Source organism: Dysidea avara, chromosome 9 (assembly GCF_963678975.1).
Source record: "Dysidea avara chromosome 9, odDysAvar1.4, whole genome shotgun sequence".
Lineage (NCBI taxonomy): Eukaryota > Metazoa > Porifera > Demospongiae > Dictyoceratida > Dysideidae > Dysidea > Dysidea avara.
The window spans coordinates 4,218,420-4,244,700 of NC_089280.1; the positions used below are offsets into that span (position 1 = coordinate 4,218,420).

The 26,281-nt window shown below is 39.2% G+C and overlaps 3 protein-coding genes across 4 annotated transcripts in view; 1 reads left to right on the forward strand and 2 right to left on the reverse strand.

The window, feature by feature from the left end:
- Positions 1–1,708, reverse strand: part of LOC136266197 (piggyBac transposable element-derived protein 4-like) — a 2,084-nt gene extending 376 nt beyond the window's left edge. The window contains exon 1 of the mRNA XM_066061199.1: positions 45–1,708. Within this exon, the coding sequence (XP_065917271.1) occupies positions 45–519 (475 nt within the window). The 5' untranslated portion in view covers positions 520–1,708. The remainder of the gene's footprint in view (positions 1–44) is intronic.
- LOC136266190 (TNF receptor-associated factor 2-like) overlaps positions 1–11,371 on the reverse strand; it is a 95,196-nt gene extending 83,825 nt beyond the window's left edge. Inside the window, exon 1 of one of the 2 annotated variants that reach the window (XM_066061189.1) lies at positions 11,170–11,371. The gene's annotated coding sequence lies outside the window, so the exon portion shown is untranslated. Of the gene's footprint in view, positions 1–11,145 lie in introns of both variants that reach the window. The other variant, XM_066061188.1, reaches the window with a different exon arrangement.
- The window catches only part of LOC136266193 (TNF receptor-associated factor 1-like), a 24,515-nt gene extending 2,178 nt beyond the window's left edge, over positions 1–22,337 (forward strand). The window contains exons 4-5 of the mRNA XM_066061194.1: positions 15,906–16,307; positions 21,102–22,337. Of these exons, the coding sequence (XP_065917266.1) occupies positions 15,906–16,307; positions 21,102–22,277 (1,578 nt within the window). The 3' untranslated portion in view covers positions 22,278–22,337. The remainder of the gene's footprint in view (positions 1–15,905; positions 16,308–21,101) is intronic.
- Positions 22,338–26,281: the final 3,944 nt, after the last annotated feature.

Below are 26,281 nucleotides of genomic sequence, written 5' to 3' on the forward strand. Positions count from 1 at the left end.
ATAAAACAATGTACTACATGACAAAATATGACAGCAAAATTTACCAGTGAGACATAGTGGTGATTCTCCTGATGATCGTGGACGTCCTGAGGTCTCTCTACTGAAGGAGTGTGCCTGGATGATCTGCTTTGCTGCTGCCGGTTTGAACTTATAAAAACTATGTTTTTTACCAATATTGTGCTGATATAAAATGTATGCATTATACATTGCCATGTCAATAAGGTGAAAAACCAACTTTTTGTACCACTTTCTGGTTTTACGAACACATTCGGCTAAGCTTATTTGCATGTCAGATTTGTCCACTGCTCCCATGGAATTTATATAATCGGTAACACATTGGGGTTTGCATATTGTTTCCTTTGTTTTATGGTGCACTTTATTTGTGTCAACAATAACGGGAGTGTGGACGGTTGATAACATACGCACATCTCGCTTGTCATGCCAAGTCAAAGCCAATAGTTCATCACTATGATAATAGTCAATCTCTCCCCTTTTTAGCTTCTTTGTAAACTTTGGCATTTCTTTTCTGTTAGGTCGTACAGTACCACAAGCACCAGTTGCTTTACTAAAAAACAAGTGACCAAATAGTGCAGGACTTGAATAAAAATTATCTACATATATTACATGTCCTTGTTCTAAATAAGGATCAAGTAAACTTGTAACAATGGATCCACTCTTTCCTAATGCCTCATTGTGAGTATATTCTATTTCTTTCCCTCCTGAATAAACAAAAAATTTCAGAATGTATCTCGTATATGCGTCACACAATACATACAGCTTCACTCCAAATCGATTTCATTTCGAAGGTATATACTGCTTGAAAAAAAGCCTTCCTTTCCATAAAAGAAGGCTTTCGTCAATGCAGAGATCCTTGAAAGGCTTGAAGGCAGCAGTAAAATTATGTACTAAGCCATCAAGAATTGGTCTAACCTTCCAAACTCTATCTTCACTGCTACTACTGGAACTGGAGTTGTCTACATAATGTAATACCTTCAAAATTTGGAAGAAGGTATTACGGCCCATAACCTTCCCAAAATAAGGGGTGTAAAGCACTTCATCTTTGGACCAATAGTCTAGCATTCGTTTTTTTGATATCAACCCCATCAAAACCACAACAGCAATAAATGTGTAAATCTGGCCAGGCGACCCAAGTGGAAAGCCCAGCCTTTTTCTTGCATTCAGGGTCAGCAATAAGTGCATTGGCATACTTATTGGTTTCCTTGCAAACATGTGAGGCTAATTCACCATCAAACAAAAGAGTAAAGTACTCTGATTCTTTAGCATCAGCAGGAAGCTTATAAGATGGTTGTATACCACACTGTGTGCTATCAAAAGATTTCAATGCCTTGGGTGTAAATTGCCCTGTATTACTCCACTTACACTCTGGTACACTTCCTTTTCTTTTCGCGCATTTTGCGTGTTTAGCATGTGGTTCCTGTTCTTCTTCAGACTGCTCTGATTCGCCACTGGTTTTGCCGTGGTTATTGTCTTCATCACTACTAGGTTTGTCTGCAGTTGTAACCTCCCTTTGTGCTTCCCTTTCATGAGTAAATCGACTAGAAGGGCCCGGTTTGTCATCAGCAGATGTCTCTTCGGAATCGCTGTCTTCTTCCTCGTGGCTGTACTCTGTTCCGGAAGAATAACGACTGTAATCTTCCTCAGTACCAAGAACAATATCAGACTCGGTGCAAGAGTCCGAATCATCGTCACTTTCTGATAAATACACCATAAAGGCACCGATATCATATGAAGGAAATCCAGTCGCCATTGTTCAACTCTACCACAAAAAATACCTTTAGTAAAAGCACAGTATAGGTGCTTATAATGGAAAATTGTTAGAGACGCTTATTTTGTATGGTGAGTGTAACAGTTCAAAAGAAACTTGGAAGATACACCGGTGCGTTCATGGAGTTATGCGTATGAATTTAATTAACGCACCAGTGCGTTCGTGGTATCGAAAGGGTTAATCCAACAAGTGAATGTATTACAGTATAATGCTCTCAATAGCAGCTTGATGTGTTATATTGAATTACATCAAGCAATTATTAGTATTACACTTATTTGTCAAAGTACTGCCCCATGTGTCGAGGATTGACTGACTCTATATAGTTAGATTACTGTTGTGACTTTCATTTATGTACTAGGTTAGGTTAGGTATCATGTATGTATGTATGTAATTGTGGTTTTGAGTTTGGGTCACGTGAGTAGTAAAGTCCTTGGCACGTTTTGGCGCTTGGATCATCTCTGCTCTACCAGTTGATGAAACACTCCTCCTAGATATCCGTAACATGGTGCTGTGACGCAAGTAACTTCGCGAAGTTTGTAACCTCGAGCAGTCTTCTGACCTCTTCTAACCTCAAACGGAAACGTTTGGTACTGTGGCATTGGATTCAAACGGTACCCGCAGAGGCAAGCGTTTCATTCAATTGAACATTTATTGTTTGTAGTCTTCCTTTCCAGAAAAACCTGCCATGGACAAAATCCAGCGTCTGAACTGCAGCTTACCGCTCCCATGTAACACGCACTCTTAAGAAACTTGACGATGTTTTAGAGAAGGATGACCCCCTTTCAGACCCTGACATTGCTAAGCTGACTTGTCATATGGAACAACTAACCCAGAAGAAAGTAGTGTTACAACAGTTGAACACTCAAATAGCTGCAGCATTGCAGACCAGTGATGATCTACAGAGTGACATCTTAGAATCAGAAGAAATCCAAGATACCATTATGGAATATGTCAGCATGGTTAAGCATCGTGTGGAGTCAACTCGTCCACCTCCACCGGCTTCACGCCCATTAGATGCTACTGCTCCAGTGTTCACACCAACAGTACCTACAAGAGAACCTGTAAGTTGCCTACCCAAGCTAAGTTTGCCAACCTTTTGAGGAGATACATTAATGTGGCAAAGTTTCCGAGATTCCTTTGACACAGCTGTGCACAACTGTCCCTCAATTACCAAGATACAGAAGTTTAACTACCTAAAAGCACAGCTACACGGAGATGCTTTAAGACAATTGCAGAATTGCCACTTACAGAAAGCAACTATGACGATGCCATTGCCTTACTGACAAGGAAGTATGGTCAACCACACAAAATTGTCCAAGCACATATGCAAGCCCTCATAGAAATTGCTAGCCCAACCAACTCCCTGTCTAGTCTGCAACTATTTTATGATACGATTGAGACACATATCAGAGGATTGAAAGCCCTGGGAACAACTGAGGAATCTTATGGAACTATGCTTGTCCCTATCATACTGACTAGATTACCGATTGACATCCATAGAAATCTTGCCCGTGAACATGGCAACTCTGAATGGACCATTAATCAACTCAAAGAAGCGATTCTGAAAGAGATAGGGGTACTAGAGTCTGTATTGTCACCCTTGCACAAGAACTCTTATGAAACTCATATGGACTCAATGACCACTGCTCTCCACACCAATACTAATAGTCACCATACACAACGAAGCAAGAGTAGCTGTTTGTTTTGTAAAGGGACACACCCTTCAACACGATGTGAGAAAGTGAAAGATCCTAACCAACGTCTTGAAATAGTAAAGAAGGGAAAGAATTGCTTTAACTGCTTGGGACACCACAGAGTCTCACAGTGTACATCAAAGTTCAGTTGTAAGTCCTGCAAGCAGAAACACCACTCTAGCCTTTGTGGTGCTGAATTTACCAAACCACCAGACGTCACGGTAAAGCCTGAAACCACTTCACAGACTACTACTGAACAAAAGACAGCAGTTACCACCACAACAGAGACAACATCAGACAATCCAACAGCCGTCACTGCTGCAATCGTTCCACCAGGCTCTACAACTAAACCAGTTAACAGTTCTGTTTGCTTATTGTAAACAGCAGTAGCCCCAGTTTGTGTTAATGGAAGGCGCACAGACGCTAATATACTATTTGATGAGGGGGGCACAACGCTCATTTATGTCCAACAAGTTAGCGCAGAAACTCAGAATCTCCCCACACAACTGTGAAAATATCAACATTTCTGCATTTGGAGGAGAACCAACAGCCTTCAAACAGCTAGGGGTGACGACCATTGATGTTGAAACACTGTCAGGAGAACATATCACCCTATCAGTTTTGTTGATGCCCATGATCGCTGCACCTTTGCAGAACACATGCCACACCCAGTTATTACAAATGAAACATTTGAATGGTCTCCAATTAGCTAACCCAGTCACGAAGGACAGCATGTTTGAGATATCCCTATTAATTGGTGCAGACTATTACTGGCAGTTTGTGGGTGACCATATCGTAAGAGGTGAGGGTCCAACAGCCATGTAGTAAGTTAGGGTACCTTCTCTCTGGACCTCTCACCCCAGCGACCACCCCCCTACTTGAGACTAGTGTGCTATATGTTTCCATACCAATTGAGGAGGATACTCTTTCACACCACTGGGAGGCTGAACTCACAAGTACAGATATAGGAACTGACACATCAGACCAGGACATATTTGATCGTTACCTGCAGTCTCACATCAAACGTGAAGGTGACAGTGCTTACTGTGTCAAATTTCCTTGGAAACAGGACCACCCAGCCCTCCTATCCAACTACACTGTTTGTACAAAGAAGACACGCTCCTTGGCCCGTAAATTAAGTCAAGAATTCAACTTTATGATAAAATCATCCAAGAGCAAGAGCAACGAGACTTTATTGAGAGGGTGCCTGTTCCAGATCTTGCAGCAGATGTCCACTACATACCACACCACCCAGTTAAGAAGGCGTCGCCAACAACTCCAATCCGGATTGTTTACAATTGCAGTTTCCGTTCATCAAGGAATCTTAGTCTGAATGATTGTCTTCTAACTGGACCTTCGCTTTTGACTGATATGTGTGGCATTCTCCTTCGTTTTCGATCTCACCCAATTGGGATCTCCACTGATCTGGAAAAGTCCTTTCTACACATCCGTCTTGATAAAGAAGACAGGAACTATACTCGTTTTTTGTGGCTAGCTCCACCCTTGACCCAGAGAGTGAACTTGTAGTGTACCGCTTTAAGACTGTATTGTTTGGGTCCACAAGCTCCCCATTCATGCTCCATGCTACCCTTTGCCGTCACCTTACCTCCTACAACTTTCCTGTAGCAGATGACATGAAGAATAATCTATATGTTGATAACATCATTTCTGGTTGTATGGCTACTTTACAAGCTGTACAGTATTACAAGGAGTCAAGGTCCATAATGAATGATGCCAAATTTAACTTGAGAGCGTTGGCATTGAACTGCACAGAATTACAGACACTTTCTGCTAAAGAGGACACGGCAGACAATAACACAATTGTTAATCTGTTGGGTCTTTTGTGGAACACGTCTACAGACACCATTGGTTATATAGCGACACAGTTTGACCTCAAGGACCAACCTATCACAAAGAGAAGGGTACTTCAGCTGTCATCCAAGATATACGGCCCTCTTGGTTTTCTAGCACCTGTAACCATTCAAGCCAGCATATTGATGCAAGAGTTGTGGCAATGTGGTGTAAGTTGGGATGAGCCCTTACAACAGGAACATGTGGACACTTGGCAAAGGATTGTTGAACATCTACAGGATACCACAGACATTTTGCTCCTGAGGTGCTACCTAATGCCTATGAGTGATGCACCTAAGAAGTTACATGTTTTTTGCGATGCCAGTAAAAAAGCTTACGGAGCAGTGATGTACATCTGTGAGGGAGATCAGACATCCTTTGTCATGGCTAAGACAAGAGTAGTCCCAATGAAGAGCCACACTCTCCCTAGACTAGAGTTAATAGCAGCTGTTGTTGGTTCTCGCCTTTGCAAGTTCATATTGAAGTCTCTTCACCATCTCAGTTTTGATGTTACAATGTGGTCAGATAGCCAAATCACCTTACATTGGTTACTCAGCAAGAAGAAACTACAACAGTTTGTGTCCAATCATGTCAATGAGATTCACAGGTTGTTACCCAATTTCACTTGGCATTACTGTCCCACTGAATGCAACCCAGCAGACCTCCTAACAAGAGGGATATCTTCTCAGTGCCTCAAAACATCTGATTTATGGCACCATGGCCCAGACTGGTTGAGTCAAGAATCCCAATGGCCCACCTGGAACGTCAGTGAAGTCTTGCATTTACAAGTTGAAGAAGAACTTGTCGCAGATACCTGCACACTGGTGACTCATTCAAGCACCACAATACCAGGTATCCATAACATTGTTCTAGTGTCAAAATACAGTACCCTACGAAGGCTACTACATGTGTCAGCGTATGTCCTCAGATTTATCCACAATGTCAAACATCATAGCAACCACAAGATCGGACCACTGTCTACTGCAGAGTTGACACAGCACATCATCAATGGATCTATGTTTGTCAACACACATCCTTTCTTAAGGAAATACACCACCTTCAGACTAACAAGGGTAAGCGAATACCTATTGTACGACAACTGCGTTTGTTCCTTGACGAACTCGGCTACTTACGCTGTGGCGGGAGGATACATAATGCGCCTGTAAGCTCTGACACCAAGTTTCCCTATCTCATGCCTAAGAGTCATCCTCTGACAAGATTAATAGTTTATGCAGTTCACCAGGAACAATTACACACTGGAGTCTCTAATACAGTGGCAGCCTTGAGACAACAGTATTGGATCCCTTCAGGCAGGCAATTAGTGAAACGGCTGCTCAGGAAATGTGTAGTTTGTCTGAAGGTACTGGGAAAGTCATATCCAATACCAGAATCACCGCCACTTCCACAATCCTGAAGGTAGACCATTTGAGATTACGGGTGTGGACTTTACTGGAGCACTTCATGTGAAGAATTCTGGATGTGACAGTAAGGTATACATATGTCTGCTCACATGTGGCCTTTCCAGAGCAGTACACCTTGAAGTGATCACAGATCTCAGTACTGAAACCTTCTTGCAGGCATTCTGTAGGTTTGTTTCACGCAAATCATTACCTTCAGTGATGATATCGGATAATGCCTCAATGTTTGAATCAGCAGCAGAAGAATTAAGAAAACTATTCATTTCAAGGGAACTAGTGGAGGCCTTGATTGCAAGAGGAGTAAGATGGAATTTCATACCAAAGCGAGCCCCTTGGTATGGGGGGTTTTGGGAGAGGCTGATTGGAATGACGAAGACTGTTGCAAGGAAGGTGCTTGGTAGATCATTTATCACTCTGGAGTCGTTGCAGACCTTGGTAGTAGAGATTGAGGCTGTTTTGAACGATCGACCTTTAACTTACCAATCTGCTGACATAACTGACCCTGAACCTTTGACACCCTCCCACTTGTTGTATGGCCGTCGCATCACCACTCTTCCCTACTCTACTACTGAGAATGAGGAACTCACTGATCCCACCTATTCAACAGGAATTAGGCTCCAAGATAGGGCTCAGAGGCAAGAGCAATTACTTCAGCATTTTCAGACTCGATGGAAGAGAGAATATTAACTGCCTTGAGAGAAGCTCACAAGGGTGGAGGTGTCAAGGAGCAAACTGTCAAAGTTGGGTATATAGTACTAGTGCACGATGATGTGGCAAGAGCTCGATGGCAGTTGGCAGTTATTGAAGAGTTGATCAAGGGTTTAGATGGACTCACAAGGTCAGCTAACATTCGCACTAAAACTGGAATGACTAATAGACCAATTGCAAAATTATATCCACTTGAAATGAACTTGGCTAGTGAAACCGCAGCCTCTCCAGCAAGTTCAAACAATGAAACTGCTTCTACTGACAATGGTGATGTTCAAGTCTCAAGGGATGTCAACACTAGCTGTCCAAGAGTATCAAGAAGTGCTGCTACCAAGGCTCGTGAACGTATTAAGAATTAGACTAACACCTTATCCGTGGCCCCGGAGGACGTTGAGGATTTACTGACTCTATATAGTTAGATTACTGTTGTGACTTTCATTTATGTACTAGGTTAGGTTAGGTATCATGTATGTATGTAATTGTGGTTTTGAGTTTGGGTCACGTGAATAGTAAAGTCCTTGGCATGTGTTGGCGCTCGGATCGTCTCCACTCTACCAGTTGATGAAACGCTCCTCCTAGATATCTGGAATACCATGACATAGCAACAATATGGTTGCTTAGCAATGATTGCTAAGTAGCCATTGCTGAGACCATAGCAACGTTTGCTAGGCAATGGTTGCTAAGTGTGATTTGTCTTTTGTTGCATTAATTATTTTTGAATTTCTGTTGTCTAGCAACAGTTGCTATGGTTGTTGGATTAATTTGCAATAGGACGGATGGCTGTGGTATTTGGGATTAATAGTGTGAGCATTGTAAACAGGAAATAATGCGAGGCAAAGCCGAGCACTATTTTCTTTCTGTTTACAATGCCCACACTATTAATCCCGAATACCACAGCCATCCATCCTATTACATATACTAATCCAGGCTCACAATACCTTCATGGTGTCTTGACAGTATTGGTTAGGTATGCCCAAAAGTGCCTTCAGTATAACCTGAAATACTACCAATAGATTGTGCTACAAAATTTTATTTTAAAAAAATTATTCAGTGGAATTTCTGACTTACTGACTAATTCCTTCAGACAAGTGTAACTTGATAATGGCTAAGACTTTGGGCATGATTTATTCACTGTTTGATGTCACTTCAGTGCCTTTTGAAATGCTACAAGTAGTGTTGCATCAATAATGGGTCAGGCTTGATAATTGGTATTGGTTGATATTGGGATTAAAATGTACTTAACACCTGGTAAAGATGAGTAGCTTTTGCTTGTGGTATACATTTAACTTTACATTTTAGCCTAGAATGAGTTGTATATCAATGGTTATGTTACTAATATGAGTGATTTAATAATGATGAGGATGAGTGTTAGTGTTGTTAGTGTATATCAGATCAGTTATCAGTATCACCTAATCCTGTTGCTTAATATCAGTTATCGGAATTTTGGCTGATTAGGTGATCGGTGCAACACTAACTGCAATATGTACAGTCAAAAGTTCATAATATCATACAGTACAATAGTATTGTATAGTAGGGGTTGGTAAGAAATCATATGGTTTCGTGGATTTTCATACCTTAAAAAAAAAAAACGGCTTTGCAATAAGTTTGCTCGAAAAAACCACCTGGAATGCATTAGTACTGTTATAATGGTGCTGTACCTTGGGTAAACAAAGCGAAAAGTTGTATGTTTCGATGTACAATGAGTTTTAAAAATTCAAAATTCCCCTACATTTCATCTGCCTGCCTGCCTGCCTGCCTGCCTTCCTGCCTTCCTGCCTGCCTGCCTGCCTGCCTGCCTGCCTGCCTGCCTGCCTGCCTGCCTGCCTGCCTGCCTGCCTGCCTGCCTGCCTGCCTGCCTGCCTGCCTGCCTGCCTGCCTGCCTGCCTGCCTGCCTGCCTGCCTGCCTGCCTGCCTGCCTGCCTGCCTGCCTGCCTGCCTGCCTGCCTGCCTGCCTGCCTGCCTGCCTGCCTGCCTGCCTGCCTGCCTGCCTGCCTGCCTGCCTGCCTGCCTGCCTGCTGTAAGACCTGATAGCACCAGGTGTACGGCTCCAGAAACTTCAGACAGCCAAGGTAATGACGGCAGATCCACAAATCTGTTGTTCTGTCCGCTGCATCATACTGTTTACTTTCATGATTCATTCGTTTCTTTGTTCTTCTTGAAGGATTATAGCGCTTAATAGTTGCGGCGTGCCACAACCCAAACACGTAATTTTAACAAACGTGTGCGTAAGATGAGGGTGAATGGGTGTAGTACCCAAGGAGTTGTCTCTAGCATTTATTAATGCTGGGTAGTCATTTTATATAGTCTTAATTACCAGTTTAGCTTTTTTGTGAGGTAGCTAGCTAATAATGTCTTTGAGGGGTGGATCCACTTTGGGATCCAGACTTCTAAAAGTGAGGGTTCCACTCTTATAATGGTGGACTCTCCAGCGATATTTTACTGTAAAATCATCAACATTTATGCCATTAGAAATGCAGCTGAAGCCTTAAAAATTGCTGTAATAACTTTAAAAGACAAAACAGTAATTGTTTTTAGAGGCGCTTATTGCATACAAAGGTAAAAGAACTGTTTCAAGTGATATTTATACCATGTGGAAAACAAAAAGAGTATAGCATAGCTAGCTAGCTAGACAAAAAAAAGTTAACAAACTAGCTATTTAAAAAATTAAAATTTCAAAAGGAAGTAGGGGTTGATATAATACACAGTGAATATACACGCTACTAAAAGTACGGAAACAAGTTTAAAATGTTACAGCTAAAATGAGAAATGATCCAGCAGTAAAAAGCAAGGAAACAAGATTAAACGACTACTTGCTAAAATGAGACACACTTTAATCCCTACTTTTGGCTAATTTGATGGTCTCTCTCATTTCAAGATGCTAGCCAAAAGTAGGCATTAAGATGCGTCTCATTTTAGCAAGTAGTCGTCTAATCTTGTTTCCTTGCTTTTTACTGCTGGATCATTTTTCATTTCAGCTGTAACATTTTTAAACTTGTTTCTGTACTTTTTGTAGCGTGTATATTATATCAACCCCTACTTCCTTTTAAATTTTTGAATTTTTTAAATAGTTAGTATATACTGAGGAGAGTATCCTACTCTCATATTCCCCTGTAGAAGGACGTATCATGAAGTTATGACGTAATGACAAGGTGTTGTGGTTTGTGATGTACGAGCAGCCATAAAAGTGCCACACACGCGATGCTCAGGATAGCCGTATTCGCGAATGGCCCAGCAAGAAACACCTACGAAACAGTCTTAACCCATGAAAGAGCGATTGTAGTTCGGTGAGAAACGCTTAGAGCCAGAGTTAAATTGGTTGCTAGCGACGTTGTTAGGCACGCGTTCAATCGATACCATGTTCAACTAATGACATCATTAATTATACAAAGAAAAACGGGTGAACTCAGAAGTGCTACGTCATAACTTCACGATACGCCCTTCTACAGGGGTATATGAGTCAGTATATATATTAATACAACATCAATATCGTGTCCTGTACAAAACACCCAATAAGAGGCGGTGGTATATATTTGATATACTACAGCAAACTAGCCAATGAACGCTGTATAACATTTGTTCTAATCTTGTTCGGTGATATCCGAATGTGATTGGCTATATATTTTCATCTCTATGGTTACGATATATCACACTCCAGTAGTAAAACACATATACAATGAATACAATAGACCTTGCAGACTTCTTGTCTTCGAACCTTGCAACGTTTGTGTGTTCCGATGAGGAAGACGAACTGGACCAGTTATTTAGCAGTTTAGCTGAGACAGAATTGGACGCGTCTTTAATAAGGAAGCAATATACCGCCAGCAATAACACTTTAGAGAGAGCAACTACTGCCAACGAGACTTCTGGCACTATAGAACCCACAACAACTCTCAGCAGTTCTAATAATGACGTCGCTAGTCAAGTTGCATGCCCTAGTCATGACGCTCAAGACCACGCCCAAGCTATGAGTTCATTCGCCACAGCTAGTAAGTCAGACTTACAAACATTTGCTGACAAAACAAGAAATTATAACACCACAAAAACTACGTTAACTTGGATAAAAAGATTTGATACATGGAGAAAAGCTAGAAATATACCGGAGCGACTTGAGAATATTCCAGTGGATCACCTTGATGAAATATTGCAATTCTTTTTTGCTGAGGTCAGGAAGAACGATGGGAGTGAGTATGAGCCAGATAGTCTTCGTACAATGTTATCTTCACTGGATCGATGGCTGAGAGAGAAAGGCCAAAAATACAGCATTATTAAAGACAAGGCCTTTGAAGAATGCAGGAAAGTACTGAATGGAAAGGCTATATCACTGAGAGAGAAGGGTATGGGAAAACGTAAAAACAGATCAGATGCACTGACTTTGGAAGAAGAAGAGCAATTGTGGGAAAAGGGTGTATTGGGGTGCACAAATCCCACCAGTCTGAACTACTCGATATTCTATACAATTAGCCAGCAATTCGGTACTAGAGGTTGCCAAGAACACCATCAAATAAGAGTAGAAGATCTAAAAATTTGTAAAAAATGTGTCAGGTAAAACTGTTTATGTTGAATGGGTGGAAGGAATTACTAAGACCAGGCAAGGTGGACTTGTTAAGGAAAGCCGACGACTACCTCAGCGGTTGTACTACCAGGGTCATGATCAATGCCCAGTTAAGTTGCTGGAACTATTGATATCAAAGCGGCCTGATGAATTAAAGAACAGTGGCCCTCTTTACCTTAAACCTTTAGACACACCAATTAATGAAGTTTGGTACACAACTCAACCCGTTGGTATGCATACCATTGACACATACATGAAATATATTGCCATGCAAGGTGGCTTAGACCTTACTAACAATAAATTTACAAACCACAGTGTTAGAAAAACAACAGTCTGTAAACTTCAGAAAGCAGGGGTCTCAAATGACAAAATTGCAGTTATCACAGGACACCGCAATGAGCAAAGCCTTCGAGCATACTCAAATGCTGATTCTGATGATCATCAAGGAATAAGTGGAATTCTCAGCAGCACTAGAAGTCATTATCCCTTTCAAAATGTGGCAAACATTCCACAGTCTCACAGTAATGTACTTCAAGCAAACAGTCATATTGGCTCAGGCCCTTTCTCATCATCAATTAATGATAAATATCACTTTTCAAACTGTACTGTATACTGTACTTTGGATTTCCCAGTACACCAGCAATGGAGACACCAGGACAATCACCTAATCAGCCCTATAAAAAACGCGGAGTGATAATAGACTCAGACTCAGACTAAACAATCTTATAGTGTATATATTACTGACAGTATTTCTTGTAGAAATGGGACACATACAGTGTGTATGTATTCAATGCTGGACATTGATAGACTCAGTATATTGAAGATATTGATATTCTAGTAATTAAACGAGATGTTGTATTAACATATTATACTACAGATATTGTGGTATTCGAAATATATACCAAAAGATATACATATTTTTCGCCTCACACTATAACATCTTTTCTAAGTTTGTATATCTTTTGGTATATACTTCGAATACCACAATATCTGTAGTTTAACATATACATATGCATATATATATATTATGAACTCTTGGTACAATGCATACTTCTTGGATTTACCTGTGTCTTCCTTTGTGTTCCATTTATCTTTGCTGACAGTGCAAGGTGTTGAGTCATCGTAGCGCTGCATGATGGTTTCCCTATATGTCTGTAACAGGAATCATCCAGTTTTCTGTTGTGACTGTAGAGGTCACTCTTAATCATAAAAGTGTTCAGATAGCTTATAAGCAAACTTGTTTTGGGTATGTAGGTGAAGCCCATTGTATGAGTAGTGGTGAACTACTTTAATAGAACATACACTTGTTGCTCTAATAGAATGGTCACTAACTTCTGCTGTTCGGATAATTAAGGGTTCAACTAATCTAAGCAAGGTCCTACTGCATTGCCTTTCACAATCTTAGTATGATGATGTGGATGTTCCTGCTGCGTGAAGATTTTTCCCTCTTTGGTACTATGCTATAAGATGGCTTTTAAAAATATATTTTGAATTTCACATTTTATAAACATTAAACTGATAATTATGCAGTTGTTCTTAAAACCCTTTGAAACCTAAAAAAATATGTTCGTTTTTGTGTTTAAAACCTAGTTAATTAAATAACATGTGCATAAATTACACAGAGAAGAGTTGACCTCACTACAAACTCACTTGGTATCTTATTAACACATGCTGCATGTGTAAAAATTGAATAACCTATTCTAGAAAATCTAGGCATTATAGAGCAGTTGCATGTGACATCACAGGTGCAGTGTTCAACTGAAACGTTTGGCAAAACGTGTGGCACTTGTACAGCCAGGTGCTGGGAAAATTGCGTGTTTCATTTTCCTGTCATTGTAGAGTGACTAACAGCCAAACTATGTTGGTGTTGATAATCGTCTGTTATCATGTACAGGTACTAGAGTAGTGAGAGCATAGCCAGTCTGCTTTGTGGCTACGCGGCGAAAATAGTGTGTATTCACCACATTGGTAAACGTAAATAGGCATCTGGCTTCGTGAGCGTGCTAGCAAAAAGCAGAATTTTTTTCATAATTTCATAAACCAAACCAGCTGCGTTCTTGTCCTTCTAATATATTAATACCTTATAATAGGTGAATGTAACACTGTAGTATCTAAGCTATCCATACTTGTGTTGTGGCAGTAGAATAGAATATGCAATTTTCATGCATTGTGGCAATGGATTCTTGCCACACATTTTCCTAAACGCGTCTAATGTAATTACTTGTGCAACCACTCTATTCTTGATTTTGCCATAATCTCAAACTTACAAAGCATTTTGTTCACGTATTGACACTAGCATTGTTTTAACAAAATCCAGCCACCATATTTGATTGTACAACAGCATCACATGATAGAATAGATCACCAGATGTACAACCATTTCTTAAATCAGACTATCAGAAAGAGTTTTATACAATGTTTTTAAAAGGCATGCATCCGATTTCTCTATTATCTTATATTTGTTTTGGTGTTGTTTCACAAGCAAAGATTATTGCTTGGCCTGTAAATTTTATACAGTTTAAGTCGCCATTCATTGATAAACAAACTGGTGGTAGCTAGTTGTGTGTTAATACTGTTGACGGCTTACTTACTCTCCAGGTACGAAGAACCTAGCGGAAACCTGCCATTCTACTGAATAGCAGACCAACCATGCTAGTGATGCCTTTGACACTTTTTCTATTTCTAGTGTCTAGCTTCGTCACTCTTGGATCTTCAAGATCCCACATGTTAGCACAAGTCTAGTTTTGCCGTAGTATGTATATAAAGCACTATGGATGAGTTATTAAAATTTCTATAATTTTTTGAAGCACTTGTTTTGCAATGAAGGAAGGTGCTAATGGTATAAGCCTAAATATATAGACCTTGGTAGCATTGTAAAGAAGAGTTCAAAAGTCTTTGTTACGTCTTAGTGCTCCCAAGGAGACAGAAGATATGAATGTTAGTCTGCCTCATGTTGGACAAGTGATTCACTCTCATTTTTAACCAGGCACATGTCCCACAACCGGCCTTCATGGTTGCTGTAATTGTATTTAAAAAGTACGTGTGTTTCTGTGTAACTCTGTCCACATGGGCAAAAAAATGGTTAATGTTAAAAGCAGCCTGTATATGAGAAATAAAAGCTGTAAAGCATCAGTATTAACCTTCCAGGTAGGTAAGATTTTGCTTTGTAGTGGTTATCCATGGCAGCTTGATATATGGAAAATGTTATATGTGCCTTTCACAATGAGCTATATGAGTGTAAAACGACCAAACATGGAATTGTAGACTACCAGAAATAATGAAATCTTTACACTTTGCTGAGTCATATTTCCGCTCCACGACAATTCTTGATCCACCTGGCATCAGTAAATTTTGTGATTGCCTACTGTGTTGTTTTGAAGAAAACAGTTATTTGCTCTGATAGGGCTTATCATGTGATAGCAATAGACGGTCATAAATTAATAATGATGGCAGGTGTGGTAATGAATTATTGTAAACACAAGGCATGCAGCTTGGGTTATAAATTTTTATGTCACAAAATTACTGTAGTGATGATCCCTTTTATTTGGTTACTTAATGCTTCTTATAATAAGATTAATGTGAATTTTGGGTAGCTTCCAAATAATGTTAACAATAATAGCATGTACATTGATACACTAAGTCATTTAGTGTATGTTTCACTACCAAAATTTTGCTGTCGCTTTTTGAGAACAAAATATAAGATTAGTACTCTTTTCTGGTGGTAATTCTTTTTAACACTTGTGATAACCCTGTTTTCCTTTTAAGGGACTGTGTAGCCTAGGTAAGTCCTGTATGTGGAGGTATTAAACCACACAAAATATGTACGTGTGTAGAAGGCTAGCCATTTCGCTTATACAAACTGTAGTAATTAGCTAGTTACTGATGCATTTATTACAGGTTGGTAGTGACCAGTTCTGTCATCATCTTGAGGATACCAGTAAACTAGCTGATCATTTAGCACCGATGATCACTGAGTTCTCCAAACTCTCCATGGCATTCCAGAACATGGCTTCAGTCTACCAACTATCAGTTAGGAGAACTGAGGAACTAGAGAAAAAAGTTGAGGAAGTGGAAATAAGAAATAAAGAGCTTGAAACTAAAGCTGAAAACGTACCTGTTGAAATGGAAAGAAAGATTAAGGTGCTGGCAAAAAAATGTAACAATCAGATTGAAGAACTTAGAAAGAAAGATTTGCAGCGACAGAAAGATATAGATGCATTGAAACTTCTAGCTGTTAATCCAAATGCAGACAACTCACAGCGTAAGGATAATGTTGTTGATGCTGCCAACCAACTGAGAGTAAGTGATATGATTATGCTGGTTAACCCAAATTAAGCCTGTCAGCAATAATGCAGTTGTCTTACCACATCTATCTTAGTTATTTGATTCCTATTATTTTAATCACCAAGGATCAAGACTCGTGGTAGTGAGTCGCACGGCCAGTAAAGCAGAAATGCACGCCACAGACAATTGATGATATCACAGTAGGTTTCCCCCTTAAAGTGATGGGAACTGCCCCCAAATGTTGGTGTTAAAAACCATAGAAACATCATACACAACAAAAATCACTTTAGCAGAATGGCCTTAATGTATCAAACAGTATGGTAGTACCATATAAGTAGGAATTCCCCCTAAAATGTTGCAAAATTATGCTTTTTGAAAATCATCCTAGAAACATCATACGCAATGAAAATCGCCTTTTTGGAATAACTTAACATCAAATACAGCATCAAAAACAAGAAAACACTTACAGGCGGCCAGATATAGAATTTTAAAATAATCGCCCACACTCAAATTTTTGTCTGCTTGCCAGCCACCATGGTTGTAAGGCTAGAGGCCAGATGAAGCAGTGTATGGCCATCACTTTATGCTGCAATTACAAACACTCACCAGTGGGATGTGCCTTTTGGGGTTCTGATGAGTGCATGCCCTCTATGCCTAGTCTTTCCTTTTATCTTCAATCAGGCTGGTCGTCATTTTACCTTCATGCAACAAAACCATAACGAGGCATTAATTTTCCATATTAACACTTTCCTTGAGCAGCATATTTAGATGCCACAAAATTATTTAAGCCTTACACTACTGTAAAAAATACTGAACACCTGGTAGGTGCCTGTAACTCTTGGTTGAGTAGTAAAAATTGAGCCTGGAGACCACACCTCTTAACAATCTATTTACTGAACACAATGACCATACCCATTATTGGTTAAGTTGTATTTATAATAGCACAGTGAAATAAGGAATAGTGACCATGCCTCAGTCTTGGTAGGCAAGAGGCTGACTTCTAACCCTAATAGAACAGTCATACATGTATAGTTGTATGCTATATACAGGTAGCAAAAAAGCCAAACAAACTAGTATATTGAAAAACATTAATTTAAAATGAAGTAGGGATCAAAGCAATAAAAAGTGAAGCAAAGAGATGAATGATGGTATTATAACGTAGCTCGGTAGGAAATAGACGAGTATACTAAAAAATCATTAATTTAAAAATGAAGTAGGGATTTAAGTGAAAGAAAGTAATGAAAGAAGATGGTATTACAGCATAGCTTGGTGGGACTACTATCCTTTCAGCACAAAATACTTAGCAAATGCTCACATTTACAAAGTTCAGTGATTTTTATGATGCAGTTGGCTTCATATGAGATTCATAGCAAACTTATGTACATGAATTCACCTTTATACACTCCTTATAGACATTTGCGTGAGCAAGATCAATAGAGAAAAATGTTCTTTAAATTTATATTTTAGGGCAAACAGTGCTTTACTGCCCACAAAGAGTGCTTTATTGCACCACAAAGAGTGCTTTATTGCAATAGTTGCGGTGCAATAAAGGACTCTTTGTGGGCAATAAAGCACAGTTGCCCATGTACTCTAGTACAGGAAATAGCCCACAGTGCTCATGCCAATATGACTAATCACCCAAGTCGGTGAAGGCTGATATCCCTCGCAGTGCTGAGTGGTCAATCACCCTAGCCAATACAAGTTCTACCACTGGATTGCTTTTATAGTCATACCCAAATGCTTCAATGATGGGTGGGAGAAGGTAATGTTGCTGTTACGTTTGTTAATGTAAACGGACAAGTCCTGGAGATATCAAAAGACTTCACCATGTGTCACAATAAAATCGATTGTGGGTTTCAACCCAAACCTGCCAAAACATGCAATGAACGTCTACCGTTCCAAACTATGGTGAACTATGCGTGAGTTACTTAGCCAAACTAGCTTGTGTGCATTCAGTTAGTGTGCATTCAGGCTGCTAATAGTTCATGCAATGCGTGTTAATTACGAGTCCTAGTGTATGATGAAACTACATGACTAGAAAGTTCCATAAATCATTTAAAGCATTGCCTTACTCGTTGCTATGTGAAAAATAAAGCACTTGGCGCTGGCCTCAATGCTAATAAAGCACTTGGCTTTGCCTCGTGCTTTATTAGCATCCTGGCCGTGCGCCTCGTGCTTTATTTTTTATATAGCACTCGCGGCAGACCTTTAACATATATGTATTGTGCCAAAGTTCAAGGCAATCGAGCTACACATTTGCATTGTATAGGTGTTTTTTTTTCTTCTTTGCTTTGCTTTTTTCTTATGCCTTAAGGGGGGTTAGATTTCTTTTTGCATACTTTGCGAAAACTGCTGTGTCTTGCAAATGACTGGTACAAATTTAATCAAATTTCCTGTGTGGCCTGTCTACCTGGTGTGCTTTAGAGAAAGAGCAATGAAGCTATGCATGCATGATATTTCTTCCTGTCAATTTACACTGTGTGGTGCACTGGCTTTCTTGGCTGCATGCACAACACACTACTGTGTGTCTTGATTTAACACTAACTGACTAGTTGAGTCTTTCAGCTAAGTTAAATTTATAGTAGTATTATGATCATGTATTCATGTAAAAATCAAACTTTTGTCACGGCTACAGGGTAAACCCCACACAGGAATAACTTGAAAATTGCATAGGCTGATCATAGCAGTACTACCCTATCTTTTGGTGTGTATGGGGCCATAAATAACTAGTAAAACTAGTGCATTAAATGAAATAGGGTTTCAGCAATAAAAAGTTGTGAAACAAGAGATGTAACTATTACAACAACTATTATGGGATGCCATTTACTACCATCTGTTCAATGCCAAAGTAGGGATTTTCTCACATAACTATGTTGTAATCAAATGGTACAGTAGTACTGTTTAAGTAGGAATTGCCCTGAAAATTTCATGTGCTGCCCAAAACTCCGCCTTTAAAAATCACCCTAGAGACCTTTTACGTGATGAAAATCACCTTTACGAATAGTACTAGTCCATGTAATGTATAAAACAGCATTAAATATAACAAAACAGTTATAGGTGGCCGGATATAGAATTTTTAAAAAATTGCCAAAATTCGAATTTTTGTCTCACTGCCTGCCTCACTGACCATAGTCGCAAGGCTAGAGGCCAAGCGAAGCAGCGCACGGCCACCATTTTACACCACAATAACAAACTCACCAGTGGGATGTGCCTTTTGTGGTCCAACGAGTATAGGCCCTCTGCACCTTGTGTTTTCTTTTATCTTCAATCGGGCTGCTTGTCTTCTTCATTCAACAAAACCATATTGAGGCGTTAATTTTCTGTATCAACACTTTCTTTCAGCAACATATATAGACGCCACAAAATTATTTCAGAGCTGGATTTCAGGAGCACTTCAGTCCCGGTGCTACTATAAGAGATATACTAGCTAAATACAGTGGAACCTCAGTTATCCGGACCCCACTCATCTGGATTCTCAGTTAACTGAACTGTGGAAATGACTGCTCTATTAGAGTAGTGACTGTTCTATTATGGTGGTTGAAAACACTGATATTTAAAAAAAAAAATTCTTTATGCTAATTTATATGCAATTTTAGATACAGACTTTTCAGACTTATGGACCACCCCTGGCCCCAAGGGGTTTGGATAACTGAGATTCCACTGTATCTGCAGGCTCACGATTAGGATCCTGTTCGTGATAGGTTCAGAACCACACCCATCGATTAAAGATCTAGGTGGGCTAATAGCAATAGAGTACGGAGACCACGCCTCTTAACAATCTAGCTGTTTACTACAAGATGACCTCACCCCTTATTGATCTAGCTAGCTGCACCTCTTGGCTGACTCGAGATATACTCTAATACAACAGTCATGTATGATATTCTAATAGAAAAGTTACAAGTTACATTGTAGCTAGCTGTACTACAACAAAAAAACTAACAAACTAGTATTTTTTTTAAATTAACAATTTAAAAAAAAATACTAGTAGCTACTGTGATTCATATATCTTGTTTTACAACTTTTTATTGATCATTAATGGGAGTGGTCATTGCATGCTCTGATCATTAAGAGCAGAGCTGCATGTTCTGATCGATTATGTGGCATAGTTAGTCCATGCAATATTTTAAAAGTGCAGCCACACATATCTACTCCACTTACAGTTGCTAAAGCTGTTTAAAAAGTTGTGGCTTCTAAATACTCATCTCTAAGGAAAGTGTTGATAACACCTTGTCTCATTGCATGAAGGAGACAAGCATATATTTGAAGGCAAAAAAAAGGAAAAACAAAGTACAGAAAGCACTCTTAAAGGCATGGCTTATAATGGAAGAAATGGTGGCTGTGTGCTACTTTGTTTGGCCTCTAGCCTTGTGACTGTGGTCAGGCAGGCAGGCCGAGGCAGCCATACCAAAAAGCAATTTCATAAATTTAATATTTGTCCATCCCTTGTTGTTTTTTTTGTTGTTTTTTGCTGTCAATCTTTCTTTGCTGCATGATTTTAACTTTGCCTGTGACATAAACTTATGGCATTTGATTTGCATGTTCATGGCAAACACAATGGTACAAGATTTTAACTCTGTGTATCATTCCAGTTGTAACTATTTTAATGAGCACTTGTGATTTATTTCCCAATAGTTCTGTACAAAGTGATCTTTATATTTTTAGTTTTTTGAAAACAAAAAAGCTTCAAAAATGTGCTATTATGTATGTCAGATTCAATAGACCATGCAATCACAAATTAGTGTGTATTACAAGGATGGGGATTATGTATTGTTGTTTAGTAAAGTTTACCACTTCCTTTTCTGTTTATAGGACAGCTCGAGTCAATTACCCAAAGAAACAGGAACTCAGCTTCATAAAGTTATTGTCAACTCCCAAGCAGTAATCCAGAAGAATGAGGTACTAGAAAATTTGCTAAAAGAAAAAATCAGTGAGGTTGAAAGAGAACTGGTTCAGCTTAAGGAAGGTATACCAGAAAAACTGGCTAAGCTTGAAAGAGATATACATTCTAAGAAACTTGCATCAGAGGCAGCATCAGAACACAGTGTTTCAAGTCAGTCTGATTGTATGGAGGCAGCTTCTTTACTTCTGCCGCATCAAGACTCTCCTAACATTGAAGTCTACAACAGAAAAGAAGTGACATCCACTAATGCTTCAAGTGCTCCTATTTATTCACAGATTATGGAGCGCATGGATAGCTTTGAACGACAACAACAACAAACTGTAACTATCATTGGAGCCCAACAAAAACAAATAGAAGAAGCCTCAAAAGCCTGTGGCACTGAAAGTTCTTCACAGATAATGGAACAAGTAGAAAGCCTTAAACAACAACTACAGCAGCAAGCTTTTACTATGAAACGGAATGTTGCTTTTGGTGAAGTAGTCCCATATGAGAAACCACCCTCCTCAGAGCTAGCCAAACAAGTTGAAGACAAGGTGTTGGAAGTGGAACGTACACTTAATGTTCTTAGTGTGCATCATTCAGAATTAGAGCTACAATTACAAGCCTTTCTTGCTAGTACCCACAATGGAGCATTTTTGTGGCGTATTCCTGAAGTACGTCGAAGAATCCGAGATGCCAGACTTGGTCACATCACCAGCATTTATTCCCCACCATTTTACACAGGAAGGAATGGTTACAAAATGTGCATCAGAGCTTACCTTAATGGTGATGGTACTGGAGAGAAGACACACCTCTCCATCTTCTTTGTGCTAATGAAGGGTGAGTATGATCCCCTCCTTCAGTGGCCATTTGAGCCTAAAGTCAGTCTAATCCTTGTTGACCAGGATCACAAGAAGCATCTTGTCCAAACCTTCAAGCCCAATGCTCAGTCTAGCAGTTTCAAGAGACCAGTTAGTGACATGAATGTTGCCAGTGGTTGTCCTGAATTTGCCGAGCTCTCGATCCTTGATCACCCAAGTTATGTCAAGGAAGATGTGATGTACATCAAAGCCATTGTTGATACCTCTAAGATCTTTCATCCTTAAGTTGAAAAAATTGAAAAAAAAATTTTAAATAAAAAATTAATAACTTTAGAAACTTTTTTTTTTAAAATGCATTTTACGTTTTATGTGTTTTGTATTATCATTTAATGGGCATACAATCAGCTGTTGATAAACATGTTGAGCTTTGTGTATATAAGTTATGTGCTGAATTTTTGTATAACTATATGTCTGTACACGTTGTAGTGTATGTTCACAGGTTTTATAAGGCTTAATGTAGTGCACAGTCTTTTTCATTACTTCATTGTAATGTTATTTGTATGCATTCTAGTAATAAATTATTAACTCATTCACCAATACGGTCCATTCTTGAATAGTCAGAAATTTTAGATCCTGTCTCTGCGATTTTACTACATTTGAACATTTAGCTTTAGCTTCTCCCTTCATGTAAAGATTCTCACTCCCTGCACTGTAACCTGCAACCCAGAGTTCCTGCCTTCTTGTGGGCTCCTATAGCATACATAGTTAATTCAATCATGACCACATAAAAAAGTTTCCCAAGAAGGCAGCAATGGAATTTACCAGCACTACAGTTGTACATTTATTATGTTCAAGTGAGAATTAGTCCAACATGTAGTTTGCAAATTATCTTGAAGAAGTCAATTTTTTTCAGTATGGTAGCACGTTTCCCAAAAATGGACACATGGCCAATAATTAATTAGTCTAGCCCTTGTACTGCTTCACTTTGTGGCTGATGTGAAATTTATTGCATAATTGCTGAGTGGTATTGTTGCATCACTTGCATACAATTATGTTTCACATCAGAAAAGTTATAGTCTAGCTAACTAATGCGGGCAGGAAGCTAATTGTTCATTATTCATTGGAGTTAGCTGAATGCTCTATTAGAGATTTCCATCTTTAACCTGCTGGGTTAATCTCAAGTAGGGACCCGCCGATTATGCTGGCATAATTTTGAGCATAATAGGTACCTAAAAGCATTGAGCATATTAATGCCAGCATAATAGGTTAAATATTTGTACGATAGCATAAATTCTTGCTGAAAAAATGACAATTGCAAAATAAGATACTCTAATAGAGCAATCAGTAACTCTAATAGAACAATCATCAAACTGACTGTTCTATTAGAGTATATCGATCTTTTCTCTTACATGCAGCAAGAATTTATTATTTGTGTTCCAGCCACTCATTTTTTTTCTTTCTATACAGTGTTAAATTAGTAGCAAAGCATATGAACTAAGACATGAACATTGAGCATAATCGAGCATAATAGGTAAATATTGAGCATTAATTTAAGCATAATAGGTAAATTTTTGAGCAGTGCAGCATAGCATAATAGGTAAAATTATGAGCATAACCGGCGGGTCCCTAATCTTAAGCCCATCTAGTCTCCCTTCCTCTATGCATATAGTGATGTAAGCATAGTGTTCACCATCTCAGAGTACTGGTGAAAACTTGCATGATGTCATAATAATGACCAAATTTAGGCGGTGAGACATAAGGGGGGATCTGAAACATAACAATATGTGGCCTTAGCGATAACTAGCTTAATTTATTGGTGAACAAGTACATGGTATAAGGATACTGATTTGGCCTCATTCATTCAAATGAGTAATTGCAAAAGTGATGCTGTGGATATTGATATTCATTACAGAGAGATTCATGCTTGGTGTATTGGCCAAATTGTGAGCTCCTATGGCGAAGCTGTGTATGTCTTTTCCTTGACGCTTTTGAACTAATTAGTGGTCAGACTCTACGTGTGTGGCCAAAAGGAGGTACTTAGCCATGTCACAGCCAATACTAAACCACTTTACAACTAATGAGCAATAGCCTTCCATCTGTCCACGCACCACACTACAAATGATATGCTGTTGTACGCACTGGATTTTCTTTGATCTGAGGCATGCATGAAAGTGGTACACCATAAATTTATTTATTTAAGGCACGAGTACTGAAGGTCTGTGGGACACTTGGTCCTATAGCCACCATGAGAATCTTAAAAACCCAAGGAGAAGCCGAGGTACTTTTAAAGCCATGATCTGAGTGGGCGGTCTCTAACTGACAATGGTGGGTGGGTGTTTATACTGGTAGATAGATCGACTGAGTAGAACATCATGTCATCATATATTGCACAAAATGTAAACCCATAATCACTTTCCACATTGTTATCTATAAAAGAAAGCTCACTGATCTGGTAAGCCTACTGAGCAGAGTAGTGGTTGTGAAATCTGCAAAGCTACATTCAGCACATCAGTGATCATTAGTGAGGTGTACCGTGTGTTGACTCCTAAACTGGAGATATACAGATACCAAGATTTCAAAATATGAACTCTTGCAGATACCTATCTGCTAAGGTCTGTTATCACTTTAGAGAACCTCTCCAGAGGTCTCTAACCCTTTTAGAGAATCTCTCCAAAGTGATTTTAAAGACCTCATTATCTCCTAAAGATCAAAGGGTTTATGCATACCTATAGTTGGTATGTAAAAGATGTTTGAAAAGGTGTAAAAAGGAGAAAACAATCTATGACTGGACCTGGGTGGCCTCAAACCTAAAGCCATCTGATTTATGCTCAAAACGCTTGCAGGAGTCTGCCAGGTTTTCTCCTTGTCAATTTCATGCATATGTATCCATAGGAACTCTAGAGAGATGATTTATCACAGCAGGAGCTCAATCAGCAGCAATCAACACTAATTGACTGTTCTGTATCACTACGGAGTGGGTGTATTGACTGGAACTTGACTTACCGTGTTTGTATACGCAATAGCTATACTGATGGTAGGACATTTTCTCTCACGTCTTAAGGGTGCTCTGTACAGTTCATGTACGGCTGAAATTACCATAACTCACAAATGGTTTGGGAAAATATATATTGTACTTTCTTACTGGATATAAGCTAACACTCGAGCACACTTTATTCCAAACCCAACTGTTCATTAGCTGTGAATGCGAGTTACAATTTTTCCCTTTAAACTAGAACTAGTCTTACAGTTTACACACTAGAACCTTGATACTTTCATGATACACTATACAAAACAGTACAAACTATTGGGAATTTTTATTTTTGTCTTTTAGCTTCTCCATTATCAGATACTCAACTTCCGGTTTGACACTGCCACCAATCTTTCTTTTCACCTCCATGCTATTTGTCACCCGAAGTTGCTATCAAAAAACTGCAAGCACTCTTTTTTAGCAAAATTACTACAGTAACTCATCCAAAATTTTCATGCCTTTTGGGTGAAAAATGACAGACTAGTTCTAATTTAAACATAAGGGTGTAGAATAGCAAGGGACGTGCCTGTTGCCTAACACACAAGTGCTAAAAATTCAGTAATATAAGCCACAGACTAATTAACTACCATAATATTTCCATCAACATAAAAGATAACCTGTTTTGCCATGTGATTTGGGAAGCCTTATGCAAACTGTACAGAGCACCCTGAAGATGCTGGGACAATGTAAAATAATGATTAACCACAATCTTGTAATAGGCTGTTACTGCAAAATTAATGTGACACTTATTCAGGGATGCATAGTAAGAAAATTTGGCAAAGCAACTTTGGAAAATCACTGTGTTTCTCACACATTGCATAATAGATAAAATGACAGCTAAAAATATACTTCGGCAGCTTGGAGGAAAAAGGTTGGTGAATGAACAGGACAATTTGCCAATGTATTATATTGCCAAAGCCTTCTATGGGTTATTCAAGTAAATAGCAGTCATGGTTTGGATGTTCCATTAACAGGAGCATAGCCAGAAACAGGAAGAAAGTTAGGAAGGTTTTTTTCGCAACTGTTGGAGCTATACTAGGTATGAGAACCTCAGCTGTTGCATGACCGGACAGTTTATTTTAACCTATATGGGCGATACTAGATACATATTTTACGTATGTTATGTTCAAACCATCTGTAAGGGGAACAGTGGAATTGAGAACTTCATATCAAGGAAAGGTTTCTCCACATTTTTTAGACTAACATCCATGCAGGCATGCTTCATGTATACTCCACATTGGCTGTGGCATAATAAAAAAAT